At 37.5% G+C, this 25666-nt stretch overlaps 4 protein-coding genes across 4 annotated transcripts in view; 1 reads left to right on the top strand and 3 right to left on the bottom strand.

Annotated features, from left to right (window-relative positions):
* The first annotated feature begins 6502 nt into the window (after positions 1-6502).
* On the top strand, positions 6503-8961 carry LOC116177422 (GTP-binding protein 1-like). Its single transcript, XM_031496397.1, has 9 exons — positions 6503-6798; positions 6845-6995; positions 7044-7402; positions 7452-7690; positions 7740-7887; positions 7939-8121; positions 8168-8303; positions 8352-8572; positions 8626-8961. Exons 1-9 carry the CDS (start codon positions 6643-6645, stop codon positions 8779-8781), a joined length of 1749 nt encoding a protein of 582 aa, XP_031352257.1. The 5' UTR covers positions 6503-6642; the 3' UTR covers positions 8782-8961.
* Positions 8962-11561: 2600 nt separating this feature from the next.
* Positions 11562-13682, bottom strand: LOC116175855 (alpha-amylase A-like). The gene is made up of 5 exons (XM_031494195.1): positions 13478-13682; positions 13284-13429; positions 13020-13236; positions 12441-12975; positions 11562-12388 (listed from the first exon to the last, which is right to left on the bottom strand). Exons 1-5 carry the CDS (start codon positions 13661-13663, stop codon positions 11967-11969), a joined length of 1506 nt encoding a protein of 501 aa, XP_031350055.1. The 5' UTR covers positions 13664-13682; the 3' UTR covers positions 11562-11966.
* A 6012-nt stretch (positions 13683-19694) lies between these two features.
* LOC116177220 (alpha-amylase-like) lies at positions 19695-21461 on the bottom strand. Its single transcript, XM_031496129.1, has 5 exons — positions 21282-21461; positions 21086-21231; positions 20826-21042; positions 20240-20774; positions 19695-20191 (listed from the first exon to the last, which is right to left on the bottom strand). Exons 1-5 carry the CDS (start codon positions 21456-21458, stop codon positions 19761-19763), a joined length of 1506 nt encoding a protein of 501 aa, XP_031351989.1. The 5' UTR covers positions 21459-21461; the 3' UTR covers positions 19695-19760.
* Positions 21462-24377: 2916 nt separating this feature from the next.
* Positions 24378-25666, bottom strand: part of LOC116177219 (microtubule-associated protein futsch-like) — a gene marked incomplete at its 5' end in the record, with an annotated part of 42835 nt that continues 41546 nt past the window's right edge. The window contains 1 exon segment of the mRNA XM_031496128.1: positions 24378-25640. Coding sequence (XP_031351988.1) covers positions 25040-25640 — 601 coding nt within the window.

Here is a 25666-nt window from a genome sequence, read left to right as displayed (position 1 = left end):
AAAGGGGTTGCTCGTAAGGAAAGGTCTCACTTTTTTTAAATTCATAAAAAGTGGCATTTGCTTAAAAACTGAAGGATTTATAGATACTTATCAGAAAATGTGCATCTAGTCCAAAGAAGCTTTTGTTGATTTTCTTTATTTGTATACATGCAATTGCAGAGCAAAGGTGTTTAGTTTTCGAGATTTTCTTAAAACCCCACTCCCCCGTGGCCTCTATGCCGGTGCGATATGGTGCACGTACGCGTACGAAAAGCGACTATACCTACTCCACGTTAGGGATAAGTTCTGCAATTTTGCTGCTTCCAAAGGTTTACGTTTAATAAAAGATTCGGCGTTTGGTGGGGTGCAATATAGAAAGATATTACCAATAAACCTGCATAATAGCAGACGTTCCATTTAAATTTTGTTGGGTTTGAATGAGTAGGCTAAGTACCTATTTCTTTAACAGTAAGGGTAGATAAAATGAAACAAACATTGTGTCATTCCAATTACGTCTACATTTCCTAAAAAAATGGGACGCGTAGCACAAAATAAAATGAAGTTCGTAACAGAATACAATATTGCGTTGCCATGGAAACTACGGGAAATCCTAAGTTTGCTATTTTGGACGTCTAAATTAAATAACTACAGAATTTTTATTTTATAATCATTTCTATGGCTTCTGATGCTATAAAGTAATGTTTTCTGTTATGGACGACGATAAGTGGAAACTAACCATCTCGTGAAACATCTTTCATTCGATGGTTAAAACATCCCTTTATCGTCTTGTATACCTATAATAAATAACAATTATTTATCGAATAATTTAAAGAAAAAAAGCCATTTGTTTTTATCTTAACTAGACTGTCACTAGATCAGATGAATTGCTGTTTCCTAGAAGAGGGTACAATATATGTACCTACCACTATTCATTTGTTTGCATCAGTCATAATGACCAATTTCCGCCCACAATCAATCAATCAATTCATATTGGGAAATAGAAAAATGCCAGGAGATGAAAATTATTACAGACGTGTTGTACTTAGTTGTGTCATTGAAGCAGGGTATTTCCACAATAGGAGTAATTGATTTTTTTGTGAATTTTAGCAGATTTGCTTTTATTCCAAGTGCATATGTATCAAATTTCATTTAAATGCTTCCATAAATAAGAAAGTTGGCTCTGCACATGTGCAAAACAAAATTTTTAAACCGGCGTTAGATTTGCTTTTATCCCAGTGCCTACTTATTTTAATTTAAATACCTTCATAAATAAAAAAAGTTTGTAATTCGGTTCATAAATGGTCGAGATGCGAGAAGGGCACTGTGAACGTTGAATCGATTAGACTCGCAACTTTTGGCATTGCGATTTATTTGGCTAAACTCATATTGAATTTCATGCAAATCGCGGTTCATAACTAACGGAGATGTCAAAAGGACGTTCCTTATTTTTTTCCCCTACATGCATTGCCAATTTATAAACTCCGATCTACAAATTTGATATAGAATCCACATGAAAAATGTCATCGCAATCGGCCCCTTCGTTTTGGGGATATCGTGCTAACGGACAGACGGACAGCACCTCAAAATTATAAACTCGCTACTCGCTATAGGAGCTCGTTAATAAAGCAAAACCTTTTCTTTCAACCTGCTTGTCAGCTCTACCTTTTACTTTTACCTTACTATTACCTACCTTTGAAGGAAATCCTTTACATTTTTAGGTATAAATAGGGAATAATAGCTTGATGTAAGAGTACGTTTTTTTAACTTTCTGTCCATCCGTCTGTGTACCTACACGGTAACTCGCGCGAACGGCCAATGGACTAACTGATTAAATTTTGGTCGGAATCTTTTCTGACCGTCCGTCTGTTATTGGTTTGAAACAGTTTATTAGTTATTTCATCACTTAGAAAATTAATTAAATTAAATCTCTTACAAGTGGCGGCTTATCGTCTTCTGTATCCTCTTTGTTTTTGGGTTTTCATTTTTGAATGATGCTACCAACCGCAAAGCGCTCACGGATACGGGCCGGGAAACTCCCCGATATCCCGCCGGCCCCATCCACCTCTGGGTTAATCTCTTCGCTTGGAAAGACGAATCTTTGGTACTGCAAACAATAATAAATTGTTTCAAACCAATATTTATGGACAACGAGCGACAAACACAGACGGATCGGACAAAAGGTCAAAATTACCAAAATTTAATCTATTATAGTCCCTTGACCATTATATTACCTATATTACTGAAAACTGAATCGGAAAATTCAAAACTGTTCGCTATTTATCATATAGGGTCACAGACGGACGGAAGAACGAACAGCTTATAAAAATCAGTACCTATCCGACAGAAATTTTAGGTGACATACATTTTCGGATAATCCACGCAGTTTTTTTAAACAGTTTGGAAAACACCTAAGTACAGCTAGTATGTGCAATGGATATCCATACACATCCACTATATGCCCGCACATACGCACATGATATACATTAGACGTCCTTATGATATACATTACTGTACATTCTTGCGCGTTATATCCATTGTATATAACAGTCACGTATATGTAAAAGGGCTAGAATGCTATAATTAATAAATTAAATAAATATAGCAAACGAGCTCATGGGTATGGCTTGGCTTAGCAATACGTATTATAGTCCAGTAAAAGTAGACATTGACCCAGAAATTTGAAAAAACAAGCTGAAAATTGGCATACTTGGTGAGGATGATGCTAGAACTAAATCCTGAATAGTCCCAAAAGATCCCGGTTGGGGAACGGACGCCATCTTGAAAAAACTACCCCTAAATTTGATTTTCCGATTTTTGAGCATAACAAATGAACGGATGGTCCAAATTTCGTCGTCAAGGTGTCAAAATGGTTGTTTTGATGTTTGTTTTGAATGAAATAATTATTTCGTATAATACGATGCCCTTGCAAATGTGACCTTTTTAAGTACAAAACCACCCCCATCATGAGTTTCTCTCTTTTCCGGCTATTGTTGTTAAATAAAGCTTCGGATAATTAGTATTGATGTTTCTAATCGTTCTTCTTGACGTTCTCTATCTGAATGTCAAAATTTTTCTTAAAAAAAACCTTCAGAGTTCAGAACAAGATTGAGAGTACTAACTAAATGAACACTATTTTATTCATTATATTTTTCATTATTATTTGCAGTCAGGTTAAGTTGCACGTAAAAAATATTTAAATGCATTTTACAATTAATGTAAATAAGCGGAATCCTTTCAACTATTCGCACATTCGTTACTAAGAAACCGTAGCTTCCAGATTTATTTATTTCTTTTAGGAATTGGAAACAGAAGGTGATCTTCTAGCGCCCCTTTAGCTGCCGATGAGGAAACCAGTTTCTGTATTACATAAATGAACACTTTCTAAGATAACCGTTCCTTTTGCTATTTAGGTAATAAGGTTACCCAAGATAATCGTTGCAAGGAAGATATAAAATCCAGGATAGCGCAGGCTAAAAAAGCATTGGAATAAAAGTAGGACCTGCTAAGATCCGAGATAAATATAGGAATTAGGAAAAGATTGCTAAAAAACGTACAAATGGAGTGTAGGTCATACAGGTGCGAAACCTGGACGATAGGCGGACAAAAGTAGGATAGAATGAGGATTAGCTGGATGGATAGGGTAACAAACGAAGCAGTCTTGGAGCTAGTACAGGAAATAGGGAAATGTTGAAAACCGTACAGAGAAGACGAGATACAATGATAACGAACGTGCTAAGACACGGAGGAAATAGCACTACTAGCTATAGAAGGGGTAGGACAGAGGGCAAGACCGGACCAGAGAGGACAAGTAAGGACCACAGATACTTAAACACATAGACCAAATAGTTAGGGACGTAGGCAAGGGTAGTTATGTAGAACTGAAAAGATTAGCCAGGATAGGAAAAGGTGGAGGACTTCGTCCAACCAATCCTAGGATTACGCAAACAAAACAATAAATGCCGAAAACGTGAAAAATCCAGGTTGGGGGTGATTTTCCTAAAAAGTTCGAATTTCCTTCTTTATGTGCCGAATTATGTTTTTACTCCAAATACACATTAAAACAAACATTTTGACACCTTAGCAACAAGAATCAGACCATTGGTTCATTAGTTTTGCTCAAAATCGAGTTTAGGGGTAGTTTTTTCAAGATGGCGTCCGTTCCCCAACCGGGATCTTTTGGGACTTTTCGGAAATTGGTTCTGGCACTATCCTGAACATGTATGCCAATTTTCAGCTTGTTTTTTCAAATTTCCGGGTTTGGCCCTTATTTTGTCTAATTTGACTGGACTATTATATGCTTAAAGCTATGCTGATTTTGAATTTCATGCAATTTTCATAACTAACAGAGATGTCAAAAGGGCGTCCCTTATTGTTTGGTCTACATTGCCAATTCACGAACTCCGATCTGCAAATTTGATAAAGAATCCACATGCAAAATTTCATCGTAATCGGTCCATTCGTCTTTGAAATATCGTGCTAACGGACGGATGGACGGACAGACACCGCAAAATTATAAACTCGCTAGGAGCTCGTTAATAAATGTGTAAACAAAAATATAGCTCCTGGGTATGGCTACATTAAAATTGCATTTTTTAATAGAACACCCTTGACGTTATTCGATATTTTTAAATAAAATTTGTAGGAAGCATAATGTACCAAAATTCAGTCGTTTCCGGGTTAGGTATCGAGTTTTAAAGATAAACTCTGATAAGTTTGGAAACGTTCAATTATCGGGGGAAATATATAATGTATCGAAAACGGCTTTATACAACAGTTTTAGAGCTCTTCAATGTCTACTAGGCAGTAATAATTTTACTTATACGGGGTTGGTCATAAAGGCGTGGCCCACCAAAATTGAATTTTTTTAAATGGAACACCCCGTACCTACATTATTCGATAGGTATTTCAATTCTTCTCTTAATTTTAAGCAAAATTTGTAAGAAGCATAATGGCAGTAAAAATATCTGTTGGATGACTACACAGTACACACAAATGACACAAATATTAAAAAGATTTTGGTAATGAAGGAAAATATAGAATCGCAATTATAGGTACCTAACGATGGGGTTGTAATTTAATCATGGTCAAATAATTAGGTACCTACTTTTGGGTTTTTACGTCGCTCAAATCATCTATTTAAATAGGGGTTATAGTCTCACAATTTTCGTAATTTACCAGAATGTTTATTTAGTAGTGACTTTTTGGGTTTTAAATTTTTAATGAGTGTACAATGCATCCCAATTAAACAATAATAAAAACCTTATTAGTTCAGTCTCTCCAAAAAGGAAGGACCATTACCATTTATACCATTTACCATTGGAACAACACTACAATGAACTGCACCACTGAAACTTCTGCCAACTAAATGCGTGACAAATCGTTATATGAAGCGATAACATGTAGAAATTGGCGTCGGCGCGACTTAGTTTTCGTTAGTCACCCATAACTTAATTGAAAAGTTAAATCTTTTTTAATAAAATCAACTATCGCGTCAAATTAAAATTAATAAAATAATAAATGGCCAAGAAAGCTCTGTAATGTGTATAACAGGCTTTGGGAGCGAAAGTGTCTAGAAAGAAAATAAAACTCTGAAAACCATTTTGGAAAGTTTACAGGGTTTCTCTATCACATTTCACAGCCCTTTAAGAGCTTTTCAGAGATTCCTTTTAAGCTCTTTAAGCCCTCATTGACTTTGGAGATCTTTACCAGAGCTATGCCTTAAAAGTCTCACAAAGGGGTTTGACAGTGTTCTGAAAGTAACAAAATTTCTGCAAAAATGCCATAAAGCTCTTGGAAGCGACTGGTATGTGGAGAGCTTCCGATTGCATTATTAATTTATGTAGGTTGTAGACCAAATTGTTAAGATATTACAGAGACTTTTGTATCTTGGGAATCGATTGATGGAAATGAAAGGTACATGTGAGTGTCATATTGGCATAAAAGTGGAAGTGGCAAAATTTAAGTAGGTAATGTCGGAAAATGCGAAGCCATTATGAGGCGCATTCGTATCTATACGTACTTTTCCAAGCCATAAATCTGTGATCAGACTCTTTGATCAAATCAGATTTATTTTTAAGAATTGCGGGTATAGATGCGTATTTTAATGAATCGAATATGTATAAAGTATACGTAATTGGGTTCATTTGAGTTCATTAGTTGCTAGAGGTTTTATCTATGGTTATCTATAGGTAATTTTATTATATCTCGCTACCAAAATATTTACACACAGGCCTTCTAATTTAATTTACTTACCTACGTTCATTTTTTGAATCCAAACTATATCATCTTTTCCAAAGTATACGATTGAGATTAAAAATAGGTTTTGACTTATATCGTACTAAAACTATAGAGCTCAGCAACTAAATTTCATAAAGATTCAAACAAAACTGAACGTAAAATGAAATGATGCAATAGGTACAATAATTTGATTGGTTTGCATCAGTTTCACTATCCAATAGCACGTTTAAATAGTTTAAATCTGTGCCAATAGAAAGCCTACCACGTTCAGCGCGAGGTGCGAGCGCATTGGAATCGAGAAATTGCACAATGAATAGAGAACTTTCGTGTTCTAAATTATGCTATAAAAAGCCGCGTTTTCACAATGGATTCAAGTTACTCTAGCAAGCCTTATGAGTGAAACAAGTGATCTAGTGTTTAAATATAATGAAAAAAGAAATACAGCGCGAAGAGATGATGAAGTCTACTGGCGAATTGTTTGGAAAATTGGCGTTGGTTAGTCCAAACCAAAAACTGTACGAGATGCAGAGAAAAAGTTTGAAACAACAAGTGGATGAGGGCAGGGGAGAAGCTATTGTCGAGGTAAGTTTGATATTAAATGATTTTGATGGACATTCAAATCGTGTAGATTGGTGATTTTGTTGACAGTGGTGGAGAAAAGGAAGCGGCAATTGCAACTTTGCAGTCTCTGGCCGCCAGTTTGGAATGCAGCTGTGTCTTCTTAAGCGAGCGGAAAGGTCGCCTGCAGTTTCACATCAGAAGACTAATGGATCAAACTGGTAATCACGCCGAAGTGAGTTTTCGTAAATTTAATCGTTCCTTTCTAGATTTCATGGAAGTGCGCGTGGCCGTCGTTGGAAATGTCGATGCGGGAAAGTCTACCTTGCTGAGCGTTCTAACTCACGGACAGTTGGACAACGGCAGAGGTCTCGCACGTCAAAAGCTGTTCAGGCACAAACACGAAGCGGAATCGGGACGGACAAGTTCCGTTGCAATAGACATTTTGGGTTTCGACGGTGAGGGAAATGTTCTAAACCAACTTGAGCATGGAACTTTGGACACTGCGAAAATCTGCCAGAGAAGCGCCAAAGTGGTCAAATTTATTGATCTGGCTGGACATGAACGGTACTTGAAAACTACCGTGGTTGGAATGACTGGTTATGCTGCGGATTTTGTAATGCTAATAGTAAGTACTTAAACTAATTTTCGATAAAAACACGACGTGCTTGATTAAGATGGGCGCAAATGCTGGCATGATCGGCATGGCCAAGGAGCACTTGGGACTAGCCTTAGCCCTTTCCGTTCCAATATTCGTAGTGGTTACGAAAATCGACATGACCCCGCCTAACGTTTTACAAGACAACATGAAAATGCTGGGGCGCATTTTAAAATCGGCCGGCTGTCGAAAGTTGCCGGTCTCTGTAAAAACACCAGACGATGTCGTTATGTGCGCTAGCAACTTTGTCTCCGGCAGGTAAATTTTAAAGGTTAAAAGTTGCGGTCAAAACCACTAACATTCTTAGGTTATGCCCAATATTTCAAGTTTCAAATGTTACGGGGGAGAATTTGGACTTACTAAAAACATTTCTGAATCTATTAAACACCAGGGTTGAAACTAATTACGAAAATGATCCTGCGGAATTTCAAATTGACGAAATCTTCTCAGTTCCAGTCAGTATTAAGCTATGGCTCGATTCTGACAATAATTAATGCAACTTGTAGGGCGTGGGCACTGCCGTGGGTGGCACCGCGATGAAAGGGGTGATTCGAGTTAATGACACTTTAGCATTGGGACCAGATCCACTAGGTCGTTTTCAAAACGTTTCCGTTAAAAGTATCCAAAGGAACCGTTTGCCAGTTGAAGAGGTCCGCGCGGGGCAAACTGCAAGTTTCTCTTTGAAGAAGGTAGGAATAATTTCAAACGAATTAGCATACTGAATCTATTTTCCAGATCAAAAAATCGGAACTTCGTAAGGGGATGGTGATGGTTTCGCCCACATTAAGTCCACAGGCATGTTGGGAGTTTGACAGCGAGATTTTGGTTTTACATCACCCAACAACAATAGGCATACGTTATCAAGTGATGGGTATGATATACTATAATAGCTACATGGAATGTTTTCACCTCTCCGTAGTGCACTGTGGAAGTATACGACAAACTGCCAAAATTGTACACATGTCGGAAGAGTGTCTTCGGACGGGAGACAAAGCTATTGTACGTTTCCGTTTCATTAAGCAACCAGAATATATCGTACCTGGACAGAGAGTAGTTTTTCGCGAGGGTCGCACTAAAGCGGTGGGAAACGTTCTACGCACTATCACCATGGCAAATTCCCCATTGGACCAAAATGAAAAAGTAGAAACACCACCTTTCGTTTATAACTAGAAATGTTAATGCATCATTTGTAGGTTACTGTTCAAAAGGGACCGGAAGGAAAAGAGAATACTCGTCAGGACAATAGGGAGCGAACAAATGGTTATAATGGTAAAAACGGAAAGGGACGCCGTTTTCGTACAAAGCTAAAAAAACGTCAGAACATTGAATTTGCTCCTGAGGGTAAATAATTTCCGATTCGACGGGACTATTTTGATCTTCAACATACCAGAGCGGTTACTCTAGGGAAGCAATTAGGGATCTGCTCTATATTATTGACGAAAAATCGGAAATGCGGCCATTCAGTTGGACAATTTCAATATTTTTATTGCTATGTGTTTGTGTATTTATTGTTGTTGTATAATTTATAATGGGACTATAATATACTTGATTTTATAAACTCGTATTTTTGTATTTTTCTGGACCAAGTTTTTAAACCATTAGCAAAAAGCACAAAGCAACTCATCATCGGGGATAATTCATCCGAGTGACGTGATGAATTCCTTGTTTTGTCCCCTGGATGCTTCTTTTATTGCAGTTTCCGTAAGAACAGTCCATATGCAAAATTCTCCCAACCGAATGTGATGAACTCAAAATGGAGTTGACGTAGAATAGAGTAGTTAAAATAAACACAAAACCTTCCCCAAAAAAATCATTTCCCATCTTATATTATATTCAAATGGACCAACTGTTAAGAATTGATCAAAATTGCGGAAACGATTGTGGTACGTGGATAGGTAATAATTCTAATCCGTGCTGGAGCGACGTTTCAACGCTTTCTTTGTTGTTTTACAATCCAATTACTGGATTGATAATAATACTCGTCAACAGGGAGTGGCCGTGTCGCTCGATGTCTCCACTCTAAACGAGCGCTTGCCTAATTCTAATTGAAATATCAAATATTTTAACCTAATAAACAATTACAGTAGTCACCTGGACAAATCTAAATCTAATAAACGTTCGATATGACGCACGCAAATAGATAAGTTAATTAGTTCACTCTATTTCGCAATCAAACGCAATTGTTAGGTACCTACCTGTTAATTGTTGCAATCGCAGCAAGTCGCTGATCTCTGGCGGATGGAGCTTTTAACTCGTTTCTAATCTCCACCGGTCTGCTCTCTGGAAGACTTCACGTAGGTAGTGGTTTTCGACCCTGGGATGTCTATACTGCTTGGTAGAATTTTTCTAAAAAGACAAACTTAAAGCGGCCCCGCAACAACGCAAGCTGGTTAATAATACGTCGCAGGCGTGATAAAACAAGGAGCTAGATTATTCAAATAGGGAGTTTTACGTTTCGACTATTACCGCAGTACCTCTTCTAAGTAAATTTATTATCATGTTGCTATTTTTGGGAAAAGAATTTTGGCACTAAACTTCTTCTCTTGCATTCACTTTTATAATTCACTTACCCCTTAACAATAGGACCAACCCGCTTTGTAAACTGACGAATTTATGGCGCTATTGTTGCATATAAATTGTAATATTTGCGCGCTTTTACTTTACAGTTTACGTAATTGCTGGCAAAGAGCGAATATGCTCATCCCGTGTAAAGCGAAATTGTGAGAAAGAAATCTGGTAGCAAAGTAAGATAATATTTTTCTGCCGCCAAAGTTAAAATTAATCAATGTGAAAGATTTCCTAAACATCAAACCAAATTTAAGAATAACGCCATAAAATCGAGATTATGCCAATGCTCGTTTCATTTGCCAACCAAATTTGTACTGACCAAGAGAATTATCAACCAAAACCTGCATTTCAACATCGGTCATATTCAAAGACGTCCATTTCCAAGAGCTGTTGTTGGAGATCATTTCATATCGTCGGGTGTAGGATAGCATCCAAGAAGTTGCCTGCAAACTACCCCAAAGTATTGAGTCAACCGATTACTTGTAACCAACTCCAGGTTTCCACATCAAGGAAAAATCGTTCGTTATAAAATTGCATGATTTTTGTAAATTTAAATCGACAGCTTTACGATCCGCGAGATAAAGGAAATTTTTGACCTATTACTTGCTATTGCCAATTAAACTGTAAATGAGAGATCATAAAGTTGTTGAAAATTATTGTTTTGTCTATTTGTATTCTTATCGAAAGAAACCCCTGAATTTGTGACCAGTCTTTTCAGACTTTTAGTTTGCGGAATCAAATCGTATTCCATTAAAAGGGAACCAAATTCGGAGGTCATTCACAATTAGGTAAATTTGTCAATGTAAAACAAAATTAGGTTGCGATTGATGTGTAAATTATTAATGTTTCAATTTCGAATTATTGATCATAAATTGATTTGATCTTAGTAAAAGAGATGACCATATAAATATAAAACATATAAAATGAATTTTAATATTTTAGACCATTCCTTAAAAAAGCAATTTAAATAAAGAGATGCATCCTTGTAAACGTCTTTCTTTGATATTTTCCATGTTACCTTAATGCCTTTTATCAATAATGATACTTAATTTATTATTTCCGTTGTTGTCATTGTGCACTACAGTACAAGCTTCAAAGAATCCCTTTTGTAGTAACCATTTCAGCTAAAGAAGATTGGTGTAACTCATAAATATCTCGGTCAAGTTCGTCAATCAGCCAATTCCGCCATATTGGAACAGGTGAATTTTTCATCTGTGGCGGAGATGGAAATTACCTTAGACCAGTTCCGAGCATTCTACCGGCTACTCCGAATTAGGTTTTCCTGCAGTTTTCCTAATTCGTAAGATAAATACCGGAGTAGTATAGACCAACTTAAGACCTTCTGCAGAGGCACCCCTAAATAGCGTTATGCGGGTCACTCTGTAATTGGGCGCATGCCTGTTGAGGGCCCAAAACAAGAGAGGGATAATAATAAATAATAAATAAAAATGGCGGACTCTTTTATAGAAAACTACCTACACCTGATCGGCCGAACCAAAATTTTTTTTATTGCGTAGGTATTCAAAAATAAAAAATATACAGAATGTTCCGTTTAAAAAATTAGTAGGTGTAATTTTCGCTCAAAATCAGTAGTAATAAAAATGTACTTTTGTTGTTTTTTATATGCAGTATAGTATACCTAGGCATTGTATATGTAGTACTATACAATGGTATAGCTAACTTATACCAAATATGAAAAAGATTGATTTGCATTGTATTGCAGGTAACGAATCTAATTGACTTACAGGACGTACCTAAGACGTAAGTATAGGTAAATTGTGAAAATATACTCTGTTTATTATCCCATGCTCAATTCACCAAACTTCCTCTCCTCTGCCTCTCGATGGGTAAGTATTAAAAAACATTTATTTATTGGTACCTATACGCCTTTTGACATTATAAATGGTTGAATAATCTGAATACGTTTAAATCAACACTAAAAGTACCCTTGGTAATTATCATGCTTTTAAATTTTAGATTTTTCATGAATTGCTAAAACGCCATCTTCGTCAAACGCCCAAATATCAATGTATGCGAATCCGTTGGGCTCAACATAAACCTTCTTGCCAGTACAAGATTTGGAATCGTCAGAAAGTTGACCACTAATGATATCACAATATGTCCCACCTGGAAGACATGTCTGCAAAGTTTGTTTTAGATCGCCCCAATTTGTAAACGCAATAAATCCTTTCTTTCCCCTGCAAAACGATATTTGCTGATGGCCATCCGACCACCAGTTAGACAAGCCCGTGCCTGCCACTACGTTCTTAAACTCTACCATATTGTACATTTGCCTCCAGCGGTGCTCGCAAATCCAACCATTTCCGCAGGTACCATCTGAATTAATTGACGGGGAAACGATATTGTCCTTGCTATCATGCGGGGGACCTGTTGATAGATATCTTCAGTTGTACGTCTAAGCAAGTATCTAAACCCTAACCCTGATCAGAGGAGACAAAGTCAAAACTTGACATAATCCTAGTAATACCATATGGGTAAGCCAACATGAAAGCCGTTGCCATTTTATACTGTTTCGACGATTTATAAGTCAGTATATTATCACCACCGGCACCATGACCTCTTTGATTATCATGATTATCCACAAATGTGAATGCATCTTCACTCGGAAGTAGACCCCACCCAGTGCCCCAGTTGCTTAGGTATGTCAATTTATCCTTGGCTCTAAATACTTTACCAATTTCCGCACTGTGTCGAAATTCGGTGACTGTGCCCAAGGCAGTGTAAGATTCGCGAGATACGGCTTCTCCGCCTAAATCGATGACTTCTTGATAAATAAACGCCCTAGAATTTGGCGAGAAACCAAACGATGTATTCAGATTCTTAAGTTTGCCGTAAATGAACTCCAAGTCTTTCGGCCACATATGCTTTGCTGCATCAATTCGAAATCCCGCAACGCCTAAATCGATAAGCCGGTTTAAGAGTTCAATGATCTTTGCCTGTACGTATTCACGCCCCTAGAACCCAAAATATGAAATGTGTACACGAGTATAGGACCCACATGATTTAAGTCTTTCAGCCTTTCAAGCTCGCAATTTCTAACATTGCCGCCGTCTTTGTAATCGTTGATTGGACAAGTCAAATGGAAATCTGCACTCGTGTAGGGAACGTCTGGGAAATTTTTACTGGCCGGATCCGCTGACGAACCTCCTGTACCTATCGCAGGAGGTACTACTGGTTCCCTGGCCATGTGATTTATAACGACGTCCGCGTATACTCTAAAAGTCGCGTTTACCCCCGAACTGCATCCGTAGGAAATACGAACCTAATCCCAACAGCGTTACATCTTTGGCTCATGTCCAAAAAGTCTGCCTCATTTCCCGAGCGCGTGACAAGCTTATAACTGATCGGTTGGTACCTCTCCCACCAAGGACGGTTTGGCACTACGATGTTTTCGGTGGGTGGCGAGACCTTTTAGAAACAATGTTGAGTATAGGGGCACGATGATTTTGGTTTTACCTGCACTCCGCCATAACCTTTATATTGAAGAAAGCGTTCGCATTCGTCAGCGACATCCTTCCATTTCCACTCGAATAAATGCACAATTGTATTACGTCCAGCGACCCAGTGAGGATCTTTTTGTGCATCAGCGCATCTAAGAATGGTACAACACGCAACCAGTATACTCAGCAAATTGAAGTTCATGGTCACTCTGATACCTATACTGATAGAAATTCCTGTAAGTTCATGTATATATTGTGATGACATATCAAGAAGGGCGATAAACTTATGAACTTAATGTATGTACACAGTTGCTAACTAAGTCAAAAAAATACCTTTGTAATTTTTTTTAAATAATACATAGTTGTTGATTACCGAAGATACAAAGTCCATCTCCCTCTCCCTTCATTTATCCCTAACTCTTACTTGTTTTCTAAGCCCAACATCATTCAAGCGACAGAAGTGACCTCTAAACTACGACGGAAGCCAACCTGCCAAGAGCTGCATGGTAACTTGGGACCCAAACAATCTCCCATTGTAATAAGAAGCATACCGCTTCTACTGGGACTGGGACAGAATACTCTTTCCGATAACATTTATTTGAATTTCAGGGACTGTAATATTAGGTTTCCTAAAAGAATCAATTGTGCAATTGCACAACCTAAGAGTAGGAGGAGTAGGTCCATTTTATATGAGGGAGGGCTAATCATATACATGGAAAGGGTTGATACGTATCTAGTAATGCTCTCGTAATAATCTTGCCGCGTTCCCTCAACAAAAAGGAATTGCTATTTACAAAAGTGAGTCTAAAGCACATATCATTTGTTGCAATTATGCGCCATAGTAAAAGGTCAATATTATTATAAGCCCCGATACCCTTATTACACATTACATAATTACATTACTTACATTTTGCTGATGATGAAATTATGCGCTATCCGGTAAACGAAATAATTTTGATTGCAATCTTCTTTTGTATTAGAAACCCCAAACCCGATTTTTATAATTAATTGCAGTGTATTTGAAAATAATTTTGTAAAAATACAAGCATTGTGATAATCCACCCTGATGGTTAGGCAACACACATTTACATCTGAAACAAAAATAGAATATGCTCTGTATATAACCAACGACCGTTTTGCGCAGATGCCGAATACTAGGGGATTTTGGTAACGAAGCTAGGAGAGAATATGGAGAGAAGATGGCGACGAGGCCGACGGAAGGCACACGCTTTCCCGGTTTTTTTTGATTATTCTTGATTATTTTTGGTGGTGGTGTTTTGAAGATGTATTTACAGGTAGTAACCATTTTATTCTTTCTTGTACTACATATTTAATCATTGAATTTCTTGCCACAATGTGATATTTACATTTTGCTGATTTTGCATAAACTACGATATCTGAATCATAGCGTACTCCATGCCTTTGTTTCGTGTACCGTTAGATGAATCATGTTTGTGTCATATTGTACAGATGATTATGCCATTATTTTGTTTAATTAAGTAATTTACTTCTGTTATTCATGAGGAGTTGATTATCGGTGTGATGTTGCTCTGTTCGATTGACCCGTAACAATTCCGTGAGGGAAGCACCTAATACAGTTTGATTGTTCGCTGTATCTGTTGCCTACTCGTCTCGTGCGGATTGTAGTTCTTAACATCTTAGCAATACGAGTGGGGCCCTCTCATTTACATTTCCTCTATTTAAAATAGTTTTGTTTGAGCGATAATCGATTTTCACATGAATACTTGCTATGGACCAATGGCATTCTTACATGTACTTTTCGTGTTAAATTAAATTATGTTAACTGAAGGATGGAGTAGAGCCACACCATTTACATGTTTCCTATGTACATGCAATTTGTTTATTTGACAAGTTGTGTTATTTCTATTTATCGTACAGGTATTTTTTTTGCACTGAATTGATTTATCATGTTTTCCACTGCATTTATGATGTCTTGTGTATTTTGTTTTTATGAACTTGTTTAATTGCATTTGATTTGATTATCTGATTTTTATCATACCATTTGAGATGTCTTATTTATGTGTATTTTCTCTTGCATTTTATTGCTGTAGGTGATTTATTTTATGTATTTGTATGGCCTATGCCAGGGTTTTAGTCCCGTAGAAGGTTTCCCTGGCATGGTCTTGTGTGTGCGTTAATATATTTATTTGATCTTGTCATTTCTTACGCACAAAAGTTCTGTCTTTTATTTAATTCCCTTCCCGATTATGTCTCACGTCCCAACACATAAAAGAACCGATTACACAACGTAGGAATCCATTCGTGCCACCCATATCGAGCCGACTGTCATCCAAATTCAAAAGTGCCGCGAGACTACCATCGTTTCGATTTGAAAGGTAGGTGGTTCTGCTTGTAGTTTTTGCCAGAGTTGCCAACCGTAAGTATAGGGTAAGTCAACGTTTTCCGTGTCGGCTTGATAGTCCCCCCTAGGAACATTACAGCATAAATATTAAAAATTAAATTGAAATTTAATTTAACTTTAATTTCGTACATACCTTTAGTATGTTAATGGCAATAATTAGTATCAAGTTCATGTACTTACAACAAACCCAAAATTGCAACTCTCCCAGCAGATTATTACCTACTAACTACCACAGTTTACAGATACCAATATGTGTTATGTATATAGTGTAATCTGTGCCTACTGCCTAATATCACAGATAGTGCATTTAATCTGTGATAAGACAAGTGTAATCTCTGCATTATCTAAGTGCGAATTTCATTATGAAATAAAAAAAACTAAAATAATTAAAGCTCCACAAATATTGAAATCCTTTCTGTGAATTTTTCTAACAAATTGCATAATTGCAGTAGTGGGAAAGGTTACATTTTCGTTCTAAGGGTTCATAGTGCACCCCCTAATCATAATCGAGCAAATAAACACAAATGTTTCATCATGCCCCACAAAAATTGCAACCCTTCTCGACAGATGATGCTAAGTAAATGTGAATGTTTTTAAGAAATGATGTAATTTCAGTACCTACTGCGAAAGAAACAAACATCCGCTTGTGTTAGATCGATTCTCTGCAATTAGTCTACAATGGTGTAACAGTAGCTTTCTCATGGGGGTTGAATTTTTTGGTAGAGTAAAAGTTGAATTTCTATAGAGGTGCGCATTGTTATGAGTATACAAGATGGTCGAAAAGTCGATAAATCCAAAAATTCAAGACAATTAATTTTTTGTAAACGAATAATAAATACCGCGACTAGCTCTGTAATAAGTAAACTTTTAATTACACTTTACCTAGCCGAAGGTTGGTTCTTTCATTTATATAAAATATACAAATCTACTCAGGGAATAAACTTTAATGGGGTCGACCTCTTCAGGCATGTTAAATTGACTTTAAAAGCATACAATTGTTTTATACAAAACGATCGACTCCTATTTCTACACGAATGTAATCAATTAACTTACGATGAGTCCAAATGTTCTCCATTTGACAGCTGATTTTCTCCTTTTAGCCACAATTCAGAAAATTGAATGATAGAACGTCTTGTACAATACAATCGCAGATACTGTAACCTTTTGTTTATTCACTGGATTAATTTACCAATGTTCCGTAGTAGGAAAATGTCACAAAGTACTCTTATAACTTAGGTTTTTAACACCCAGCAATAATGTGAACTAATTGTCTTTAAACTTTTTCCTGGTTATCGTTACAAATACAATAACACCCCGTATTGCAGCGGTCTTTTTTGCAAATGCGGATGAAACTCTTCTTGTTTTTTATATAATACTGAAAATTTCAACAAGAAAATTTTATTACTCAAATGCCGCCGGCTAGCCCTTATTACTTTTTGCCATAACTTTAGTTTCTTTAAAACTTTTCTGGATTACGTGAGAGATTTCCATTTTGTAATCTGAAAATTGGTTACAAGTGGTTTCGCCTCTCTTCCACTTTCCGGAAAAATAACACTAAAAATTTGATTAAAAAAAACTTGGCGAAATGTTTAAATACGACTAACCTTATTTTGCAATTCTTCTTCTACATAGACGTGCTATAACTCTTACTCGTCAATTTGTGGCTTAAACCCGCCGGTATGGAAATCTTCCGATGACAATTTTCGGGGTGGAAATTGAAGATTGAATGCACATTACAGGCCTGCTTGGTTATTATTTGAGTTTTATAATATCTTAGGTAAAGGGTTGCACTACATTGCCTTTTACGTTAGCGGCAGTAATAATGAATTTTATTTTACCGACAGGTTTCTTTGTTGTAATTTCATGCGACAAATGGGTCAACGGCACTTTCTTTTCTGCTTTATTTGTAAGGAATGCGCTCGATAACACTCAAATGCAAATGATATAGTATTCATTCGAAATTGCGGCGACTCGAAACTTATACGTCGGCTAGAAGCAAATAATGAACGGAACGAGTTGTTTAACCACACAATGCTTTCGTGCTAACTATTTATTTAAACGCGATGTTCGTGTACCTACGTATTAAGAAAGAAACGTATTCGCACCGTATTTATGGTTGAATATAAATCAGCCGTCCGGTAAATACCCCTAAACGACGAAGTTCTCTTTTTGCATAAATACGTCGCTTATTATTGGTTTTATCCGTATTGGCAACTCATTAATGAATTGGTAACGCACCCACAACAATAATTTCGTGGAACAGTTTTCTCTTAAAATTCAGTAATTAACTTCAACTTTCACGTACGATTACGTGGCTGACGATTCTTTCGTATACTTCGGTTATCCGGTTTTATCGCGAACCTTTAATTGAAACTGAATTTTTACGCGATCTGAAAATGCGGCACACACGAAGGGTTTGCGAAGAATCCGATATAAAGGTACGTTTCCTATAAAGCGTCTGACGCTTGCGCCTGACGCAGTGTGGCTTTTACTCATGCAACTGGAGACGGCCGCCCCATGTAGGTTAGAACATGGTTCCATTGCTTTCTATTGAGGCGGTGGATTGCGTCAGCGGCACCGCGTCAGATGCTTCATAGGAAACGTACCTTTACGCGATATAAAAATGTCGCACTCGAGTCAGATAGGTTCAGCTTGCAGTTCGGTGAATAATAGTTCTCTCCCACCGTATTTTTAAGTTTGTACTCGCCAAATTAAAAAACCGAAACCGAACCAACGAGAACCAAGCTTCGACTATGTTTTTTTTATACATGTAGAGGTTTTACACTCGCTTCCTATCTTAACGCGCTTCATTTTCTCGCATAGTGGTTCTGTTCTCGTTCATTATGGAGCGGAACACATATAACATTTGCTATACCGTCAAATTTATAAACTCAAAATCTACGCGGCTACTTGTTACACTCGGATGTACACTTCAGGGGGCACACGATTCTGATTGGGTTTTAAAATAAATATGACCTAATTACTAGACGCTATTTTGAAAGGCGTTACTTAATTACTGCAAAAGAAATTAGGTAGGGATTAATCCGGACACACTTTTGAGATATATACGATCCTCAACCAAGCAAGAAGTAACCACTCCGGTTCGTAATTCACGTCCAATTGGAGTTTTGTCACTCCGAGAGCGCATAGTTCGAGTTATGAGCGTGATTTCGTGAACGCGAACAATAACATGAAGTTAATTAGTCGCTGCTAAATAGTGAACCCATTGTACATTCGTCTGAAGTCACGCCTGAATAGATTAATGCGAAAATGTGCAGAAAATCGCGTTTTAATCGGCGGTAAATACACAAAAGCTTGATTTTTGTTACAACGGAAAAAACTCGTGATAAAATTGCGACAGCTGTAGCTTTTTTCTATTCCACGCCACTGCTCGGCGATACTGAGAACATTATAGAAACTGGTGCCTACCAAATAAATCCATGATCTGCTTAATTGGTTCACAAAACAAACATTTTATATTCCTAAAACTAAGACACCTTCGCCCATTGGTCACAACACGGACACTCTACAGATCACATATCATTCCTACACATCCCTCACTAAAAAACTAACAAACCATTTACCCTAAAATCTCTCTGTTTTTTTTAACCGTCTGTTATTGGTCGTACCACCGTTGATTAATCGCCTCTTACGACATGCAGTGTCTCTGCAGTAGGGGTATTCTTTCCCGCCCCTACACGGGTAGATGTCACACCTACACAAAACACCCTACTTAAACCAAAGATAAAATTAAAATTAAATGTTCTTAGCCCAACGGATTTCCGTTACAAGGCTTGACCAAAAAGTTTCTTGGAAAATAAAAGTGTTTTTTTTTATCTGTTCAATTTATTGTCTTTCCACAAATGGGAACAAACTGCACCAAATTTTCTATTTGAACCAAATTTGCACAGTTTACCTAATTCAGATTTACTTTCGATTTTTCATGAATAGCCAAAACTCCGTCTTCGCCCATTGCCTGTATTTCTATCAGTGCAACGCCGTTACTACCAACGTATACTGTTCTTCCAGTACACGACTTAGAATCCGCGCCGAGATGCCCACTAATTATGTCACAGTAAATTCCGGCTGGAAGGCAAGTTTGCAAAGTTTGTCTAAAGTCCCCCCAGTTTGTGAAAGCAACGAATCCTTTTCCTCCCCTACAGAACGCTATCTGCTGATCTCCATTTGACCACCAGTCGTTTACGCCGGTACCGTGAACTACGTTTTTAAATTCGATCATGTTGAATATTTGCCTCCATCTATGTTCGCAAACCCAGCCATTTCCGCATGTTCCATGAGGAGTAATCGATGGTGATATCAAGTTTTCATTGTTGTCTTGTGGAGGTCCTGTAATCAAAATCGTATCATGAACACTATCTTATCGCTACGTCATACCTTGTTCAGATGATGCGAAATCAAAGCTTGACATTATCCTTGTAATTCCATATGGGTAAGCCAGCATGAATGCTGTTGCCATTTTATATTGTTTAGACGTTTTATATGTCAGTACATTAGGACCACCAGCGCCATGACCTCTTTGGTTATCGTGATTGTCAACAAAAATCAAAGCATTCTCAGACGAAAGAAAACCCCAACCAGTACCCCAATTGTGTAAGTAAGTTAACTTATCCGAACCCCTAAATACGCGCCCAATTTCTGCACTGTGCCGAAATTCCGTTACCGCCCCTAAGTAAGTGTAATAATCGCGAGATATCGCCTCTCCGCCTAAATCAATAACTTCTTGATAAATGAATGGTTTTCTGTTTGCGGGAAAACCGAACGAAGTGTTGAGATTTGCAATATTGCCGTAAATGTATTCTAAATCTTTCGGCCACATGTGTTTAGCGGCGTCAACTCGAAATCCGGCAACTCCCAAACTAACAAGATGATTTAAAAATTCGACAATCTTTTCGCGGACATAATTACTGCCCTAAAAAAAACGCATATTACGCGATATTCACGAATGAATAATCCATCTCACATGATTTAGATCCTTTAAACGGTCAAGTTCACAATTGCGTACGTTGGTCACATCCGCGTAGTTGTTAATGGCGCATGTGGGATTAAAGTCGCCCTCGCCGTAGGGTACTGCTGGAAAGCTTTTTGCAGCCGGATCTGCAAATGATCCCCCGGTACCAACCGCTGGAGGCCGTAGAGATTCGCGTGACATGTGGTTGATCACAACATCGGCATAAATCCTGTAATCACATCTCATTTGAGCAGTTTACCAAATTGCTTTACCTAATTCCAACAGCATTACATCTTCTTGTCATGTCCAGGAAGGCACGTTCGTCTCCGGAACGAGTGTTCAACTTGTAGCTGATCGGCTGATATCTCTCCCACCAAGGACGATTTGGTACCACAATATTTTCATTTGGTGGTGAAATCTGGTGTAAGTTTCCTTTATGGACGGTTTGTCGATCAGACAATATATTACCTGCACCCCAGCGTAACCCTTGTGTTGAAGAAACCGTTCGCATTCATCGGCTATATCACTCCATTTCCACTCGAATAGATGCACGATCGTATTTCGACCACTCCACCAATGTGGATCCTTCTGCGCTTGGATAAATCCGCTAAAAGCAAACAGGCTTATTATCATAACCGCCCTCATTATGTCGAGTGAAATGTAGAAGGAGGCGCAATTTTTTGCCTTTTAAAAGGTCTTCAAGTGTTTATATCTAAACTGTACACAATATCTAATCTAAGGATAGTCAGGAACATAAATGTTGTTTCTCACCTCTACAACGGCCATTTGTTTGGCAAAAGAGTTTTCAAAAAAGAAGATTTGGTTATTGTTGTCGTCATGTGCAGTACGTTGATGAAACCGAGTCTTTGCTATGTATTAGCATTGGTGTCCGGTTGTACAAAAATAAAGCTATAGACTGTACCATAATTAAAGCTGATTGTGCATGAGACAATAAATTTTATCGTGGAGTACTTTCAAGTATTTTGAACACATACTTTTGAATAAATGGGCACAAAAAACAAAATTCATTTCTGTCTTGGCTATGGAAATCGGATTATTATTTATCTAATCTTCCTCGTCACTTGTAAGGATCTATGTTTCCATAGTCTAAAGGTGAAATGGCAGGTATAGTTAGATTTATCCAACAGAGCGACTCCCAAAATAAATCATCAGGTGAGTGGTATTAAAGGTTACCAAACATGCTATTTAGTTTTGTGTCGATAGGTACACTTTTATATGATCAAAGAGTTAGTGCCGTAAAGAGCGGTGTAAGTATAGAGTGTGCGGGCACACGGGCTAGTGGGTCAACAAAAGTGCCCAAACGTATAACGTGAAATGTTAAAATTCATTAACTGATTCATTTCAATTTGTACATCAGTCTTGGGACTGCGAAGTTTGGCTAACGCATAAGCTACAGGTACGACCCAATTCAAACAAAAAAATTGAATGTGGTCTTTCTACGACATTTAGCTTTATTCTATCGACATATTGCAAATTGTTGCCCCCAGGAATTAATCTGATCGTCTCGACTCGACAGTATTGTGTTTACAGTAAAATTAAGGGCCGACAAAAGTTGTTTGCACACAGACCCAACAAGTTCCGGTTACGCAAGTATATAGCGTACCTATACGAGTATTTAAAATAGATTGGGGCATACACAGATCCAAAACCATGTGCTTTTTCTTTAATAAGAAATGGAAACGCATCACTTGGGAACTACTCTCAAAAAGGGGCCAAAATCTGGCATTTCTTTTTTGTCGTTTGACTAGAATTATATCACATGCATGGATAGGTGACAGTCTTGGATGTGTTTTTGAGTTCCTATACATAAAACCATCCCAATTTCGGAAAAACTAATAAACAAAATTTTTTGGATGCGAACCATGTAGTAAGCCTCAACGACAATCTTCTCAGAGCTCCTGATTTGCTAGAGTCCCTCCAGGGATTTTGATGCGGTTCAGGGAGAGAAAGAGTTGCCTACGCGGCTCATATCAAAGAGATATCCGTTCCACCAGGGTCTCATTCGAGACGAAGACAGAGATGCGCAAAGGTTCCTCTGGATGAAAGACAAATCACAGCCTGTTGAGGAGTGGTAGATGATATTTGGAGTAACCAGTTCACCATCTTCCGCACTTACCGTCAAAAACAGAAATGCCAGAAGAATTTGAGAATGATCACCGGAGAGTAGTTAATTAATTCACTACACGGGCGGTTATTTGCATTGTGAGGATGATGAGGAGAGGGCGGCAAGGCTTGTGGGTGACGTCAGTAAAATTCATGCAGCTGGCGGATTTGTAATTTCCTCCTGAATTTCAAATTCTCAAAAGCCGTTCTCAGAATGATTAATCACGGAAAGGTATTTCGAGGCGATGATGAGGATAAAGTCGAGGAAAGGAATGATTTTATCGCCCACTAATTTACTTAGGGAGTCGTTTATTTTGGCCCATTATATGTAACTGTCGGAAAGGGAAGGGAGAAACGCTTTGGAGTAGTCTTGTTTACATGCCTTTCCCTTCGAGCTGTTCATTTGGACACTAAATCAGCAATCATGAAGTGGCTGGCGAATTGGATCATCCTTCAGAGTTGGAAATAGTGCATAATTTTGGATCCTAGTTTGTGTCATGATCGACGTAACAAATGGTCTTTAGGGAGGGTAGTGAAAGTGTTCTCTTGAAAAGATTGGAAAATAAAGGTAGTGAACGTTCAAGCAGCCGGCCCGTTGTGAAACTTTGTAAGCTTGAGCTTTCTGGAAATGTGGAAACAGAGATAGAACCGAAATGATCTATTTTGGTTTTTCGAGGACGGGTAGGTATGTCAGTGTTATCAAAGAGTATACTCTTTGGTGTTATCTACTAAAGAAATAGTTATTTATTATACAAGAAGATAAAGGGAAATTTTAACCATTGAGTGAAAGATGTTAATTCTTGAGATGGTCAGCTTCCCTTTATAGTCGTGTATAATTTATTGCAGAAGCCATATAAATCAATGTAACAATTCTGGATTTAATGTAGACGTCAAAAATAGCAAGTTTAGGTCTGCCGTTTCCAAAGAAACAGCTTTGGATTGTGTTCTGAACTTCCTTTTATTTCGTGCTCCGCGTTTCATTTGAAATAAGATGTCATTGAAATGCACAATAATCTGTTTCACTTTATCTACCCTTATGGTTAAAGAGTGACTTAACCACTAAGTCATATCTATTAGAACGTTATAAAATAAATACTATTATTTATAAAATAGTATAGGCTAGTTATCATTAGTAAAAAATTATGTCATTTTTATGAGAAAATTCATTTTTTTATTACCGTTTTAAAGAATTTTGTTTATTGCCCTGAGCATGCTCTCAGTTGGTTCTTCGAAAGTGTTAAGGTCATTGGTGTTAGGACTGCCCCGGACAATTTTGAATATTTCAAAACGAAAAATAGATAGTAGGTATCCAATGAAAACTAATACTTAGGAAAGAAATGATAGAACACACGCAAGTCATAATAAGAAAAACAATCAACATCTTCCTAACGTATAATCCAGTCCAGAAGCAAAGAATAGGAACCTATAACTAACAGAAGGTAGGTTTACAAGTTAACTTTATTTTACACTTTATACATAAGAAAACATTCAACTTTATACAATAAATATTAAATGTGAAAATCTATTTGGTCCTAACATTCTATAAAATATCTATTTGTATAGTACACCTCATGTCGTGCTACCTCACAATAAATAAACGCTCACAAAATCAATCTGAAAAATGTAGAGCACACATACGAGAAATCTTCACATACCACCACAGTATTATAGCGTTTACCACAAACATAATAATTGTCAAGTTGTTAAAATCAATACTGATATTAAAATTAGAGCACATTCTTCATAATGCATAGTATTAAAATATTTACCACAAAAATAAACCATATTCAACAAACAACCTCATGTGTTAAAAGTAATACTGATATTATGTATAACTATATATTTTCTTCATCGATAAGGAATTCTTTATTTTACAATTACTAACATTAAACTGAAAACTGTACAGAACTGCATGCAATATTAATTTTTATACTTATGGACTGTTAAAATCATACATGTAGAACAACATAGATACCAAGTGGTTTAGCAAAAGAGAATGTTCCAAACCTGGAAGTGCGACAGGATCCCACATCTTTCAAGTTACAAAATAAAATTCCAATTTATTAAATTTAACAACAACAAAATTAAAAAAAGAGTTCATCTCATAACTGTCCACTGGAAGTACTCGTAGTACTTTCATCATCCGAATTACTTTGTGAGGTCATCGCCTCCCCGGCAAAATTTTTTGGTACTGGCAACGCTTCGGCGACACTTTTTTGACCGATCTCACTAGGCAGTGGGGGTAATTGAATATCGTCATCATTAAAGTCTTCTAAATCCATACTATGATCGTATTTTATACTAGACACATCAGAAATGCTACTTTTACTCGACCTTTCCATACACTTCACTGACGGCGTACTGGTTTTGGGAGGCGTCGAATTGCGAAAGCTTCGCCTTACAATCCTACTCGCGATGATCTGCGGGCTTTCTTCAATTTCCAGCACGTAGCTGACCGAATCCGATTTTTCCACCACTCCCTTCACCTTCGGCGAACTAGGCGGCGAAGAATCCGAAAGGTCTCTATCGTACGAATTGTGCAGGCAGCGGCTAAAGCTGGTTTCCTCGATCACGCGCGAGACCACCTCCTTGTTTTGCTGCACCTTCCACTGCAGCTCTTCGTTGTGCTGTCGCAGCCGAACGCTGTGGTTCATTTCTTCCTTGAGACTCTCTTGCAACTTCCTATTCTCCATGAGTAATTGTCTGCGAAAACAAGAATGCAGCGGACG

Source organism: Photinus pyralis, unplaced genomic scaffold (genome assembly GCF_008802855.1).
Source record: "Photinus pyralis isolate 1611_PpyrPB1 unplaced genomic scaffold, Ppyr1.3 Ppyr1.4_LG7, whole genome shotgun sequence".
In the NCBI taxonomy this organism is placed as follows: Eukaryota; Metazoa; Arthropoda; class Insecta; order Coleoptera; family Lampyridae; genus Photinus; species Photinus pyralis.
Note: the sequence above shows the minus strand (reverse complement) of the source record. Positions and strands in the feature narration are given on the sequence as shown.

What these genes read in the sequence shown, in the direction of transcription:
- LOC116175855 (XM_031494195.1), bottom strand. Translation starts at nt 13,663, where the DNA reads ATGAACTTCAATTTGCTGAGTATACTGGTTGCGTGTTGTACCATTCTT. An exon ending in AAGGTTATGGCGGAGTGCAG is followed by an intron (nt 13,430 to 13,477) that starts GTAAAACCAAAA and finishes TGTTTCTAAAAG; the next exon opens with GTCTCGCCACCCACCGAAAA. An exon ending in TGTAACGCTGTTGGGATTAG is followed by an intron (nt 13,237 to 13,283) that starts GTTCGTATTTCC and finishes CGCGACTTTTAG; the next exon opens with AGTATACGCGGACGTCGTTA.
- LOC116177220 (XM_031496129.1), bottom strand. Translation starts at nt 21,458, where the DNA reads ATGAGGGCGGTTATGATAATAAGCCTGTTTGCTTTTAGCGGATTTATC. An exon ending in AGGGTTACGCTGGGGTGCAG is followed by an intron (nt 21,232 to 21,281) that starts GTAATATATTGT and finishes AACTTACACCAG; the next exon opens with ATTTCACCACCAAATGAAAA. An exon ending in TTTCGCATCATCTGAACAAG is followed by an intron (nt 20,192 to 20,239) that starts GTATGACGTAGC and finishes TTTTGATTACAG; the next exon opens with GACCTCCACAAGACAACAAT.
- LOC116177422 (XM_031496397.1), top strand. Translation starts at nt 6,643, where the DNA reads ATGAAAAAAGAAATACAGCGCGAAGAGATGATGAAGTCTACTGGCGAA. An exon ending in AGCAACTTTGTCTCCGGCAG is followed by an intron (nt 7,691 to 7,739) that starts GTAAATTTTAAA and finishes TAACATTCTTAG; the next exon opens with GTTATGCCCAATATTTCAAG. An exon ending in ACGAAATCTTCTCAGTTCCA is followed by an intron (nt 7,888 to 7,938) that starts GTCAGTATTAAG and finishes TGCAACTTGTAG; the next exon opens with GGCGTGGGCACTGCCGTGGG.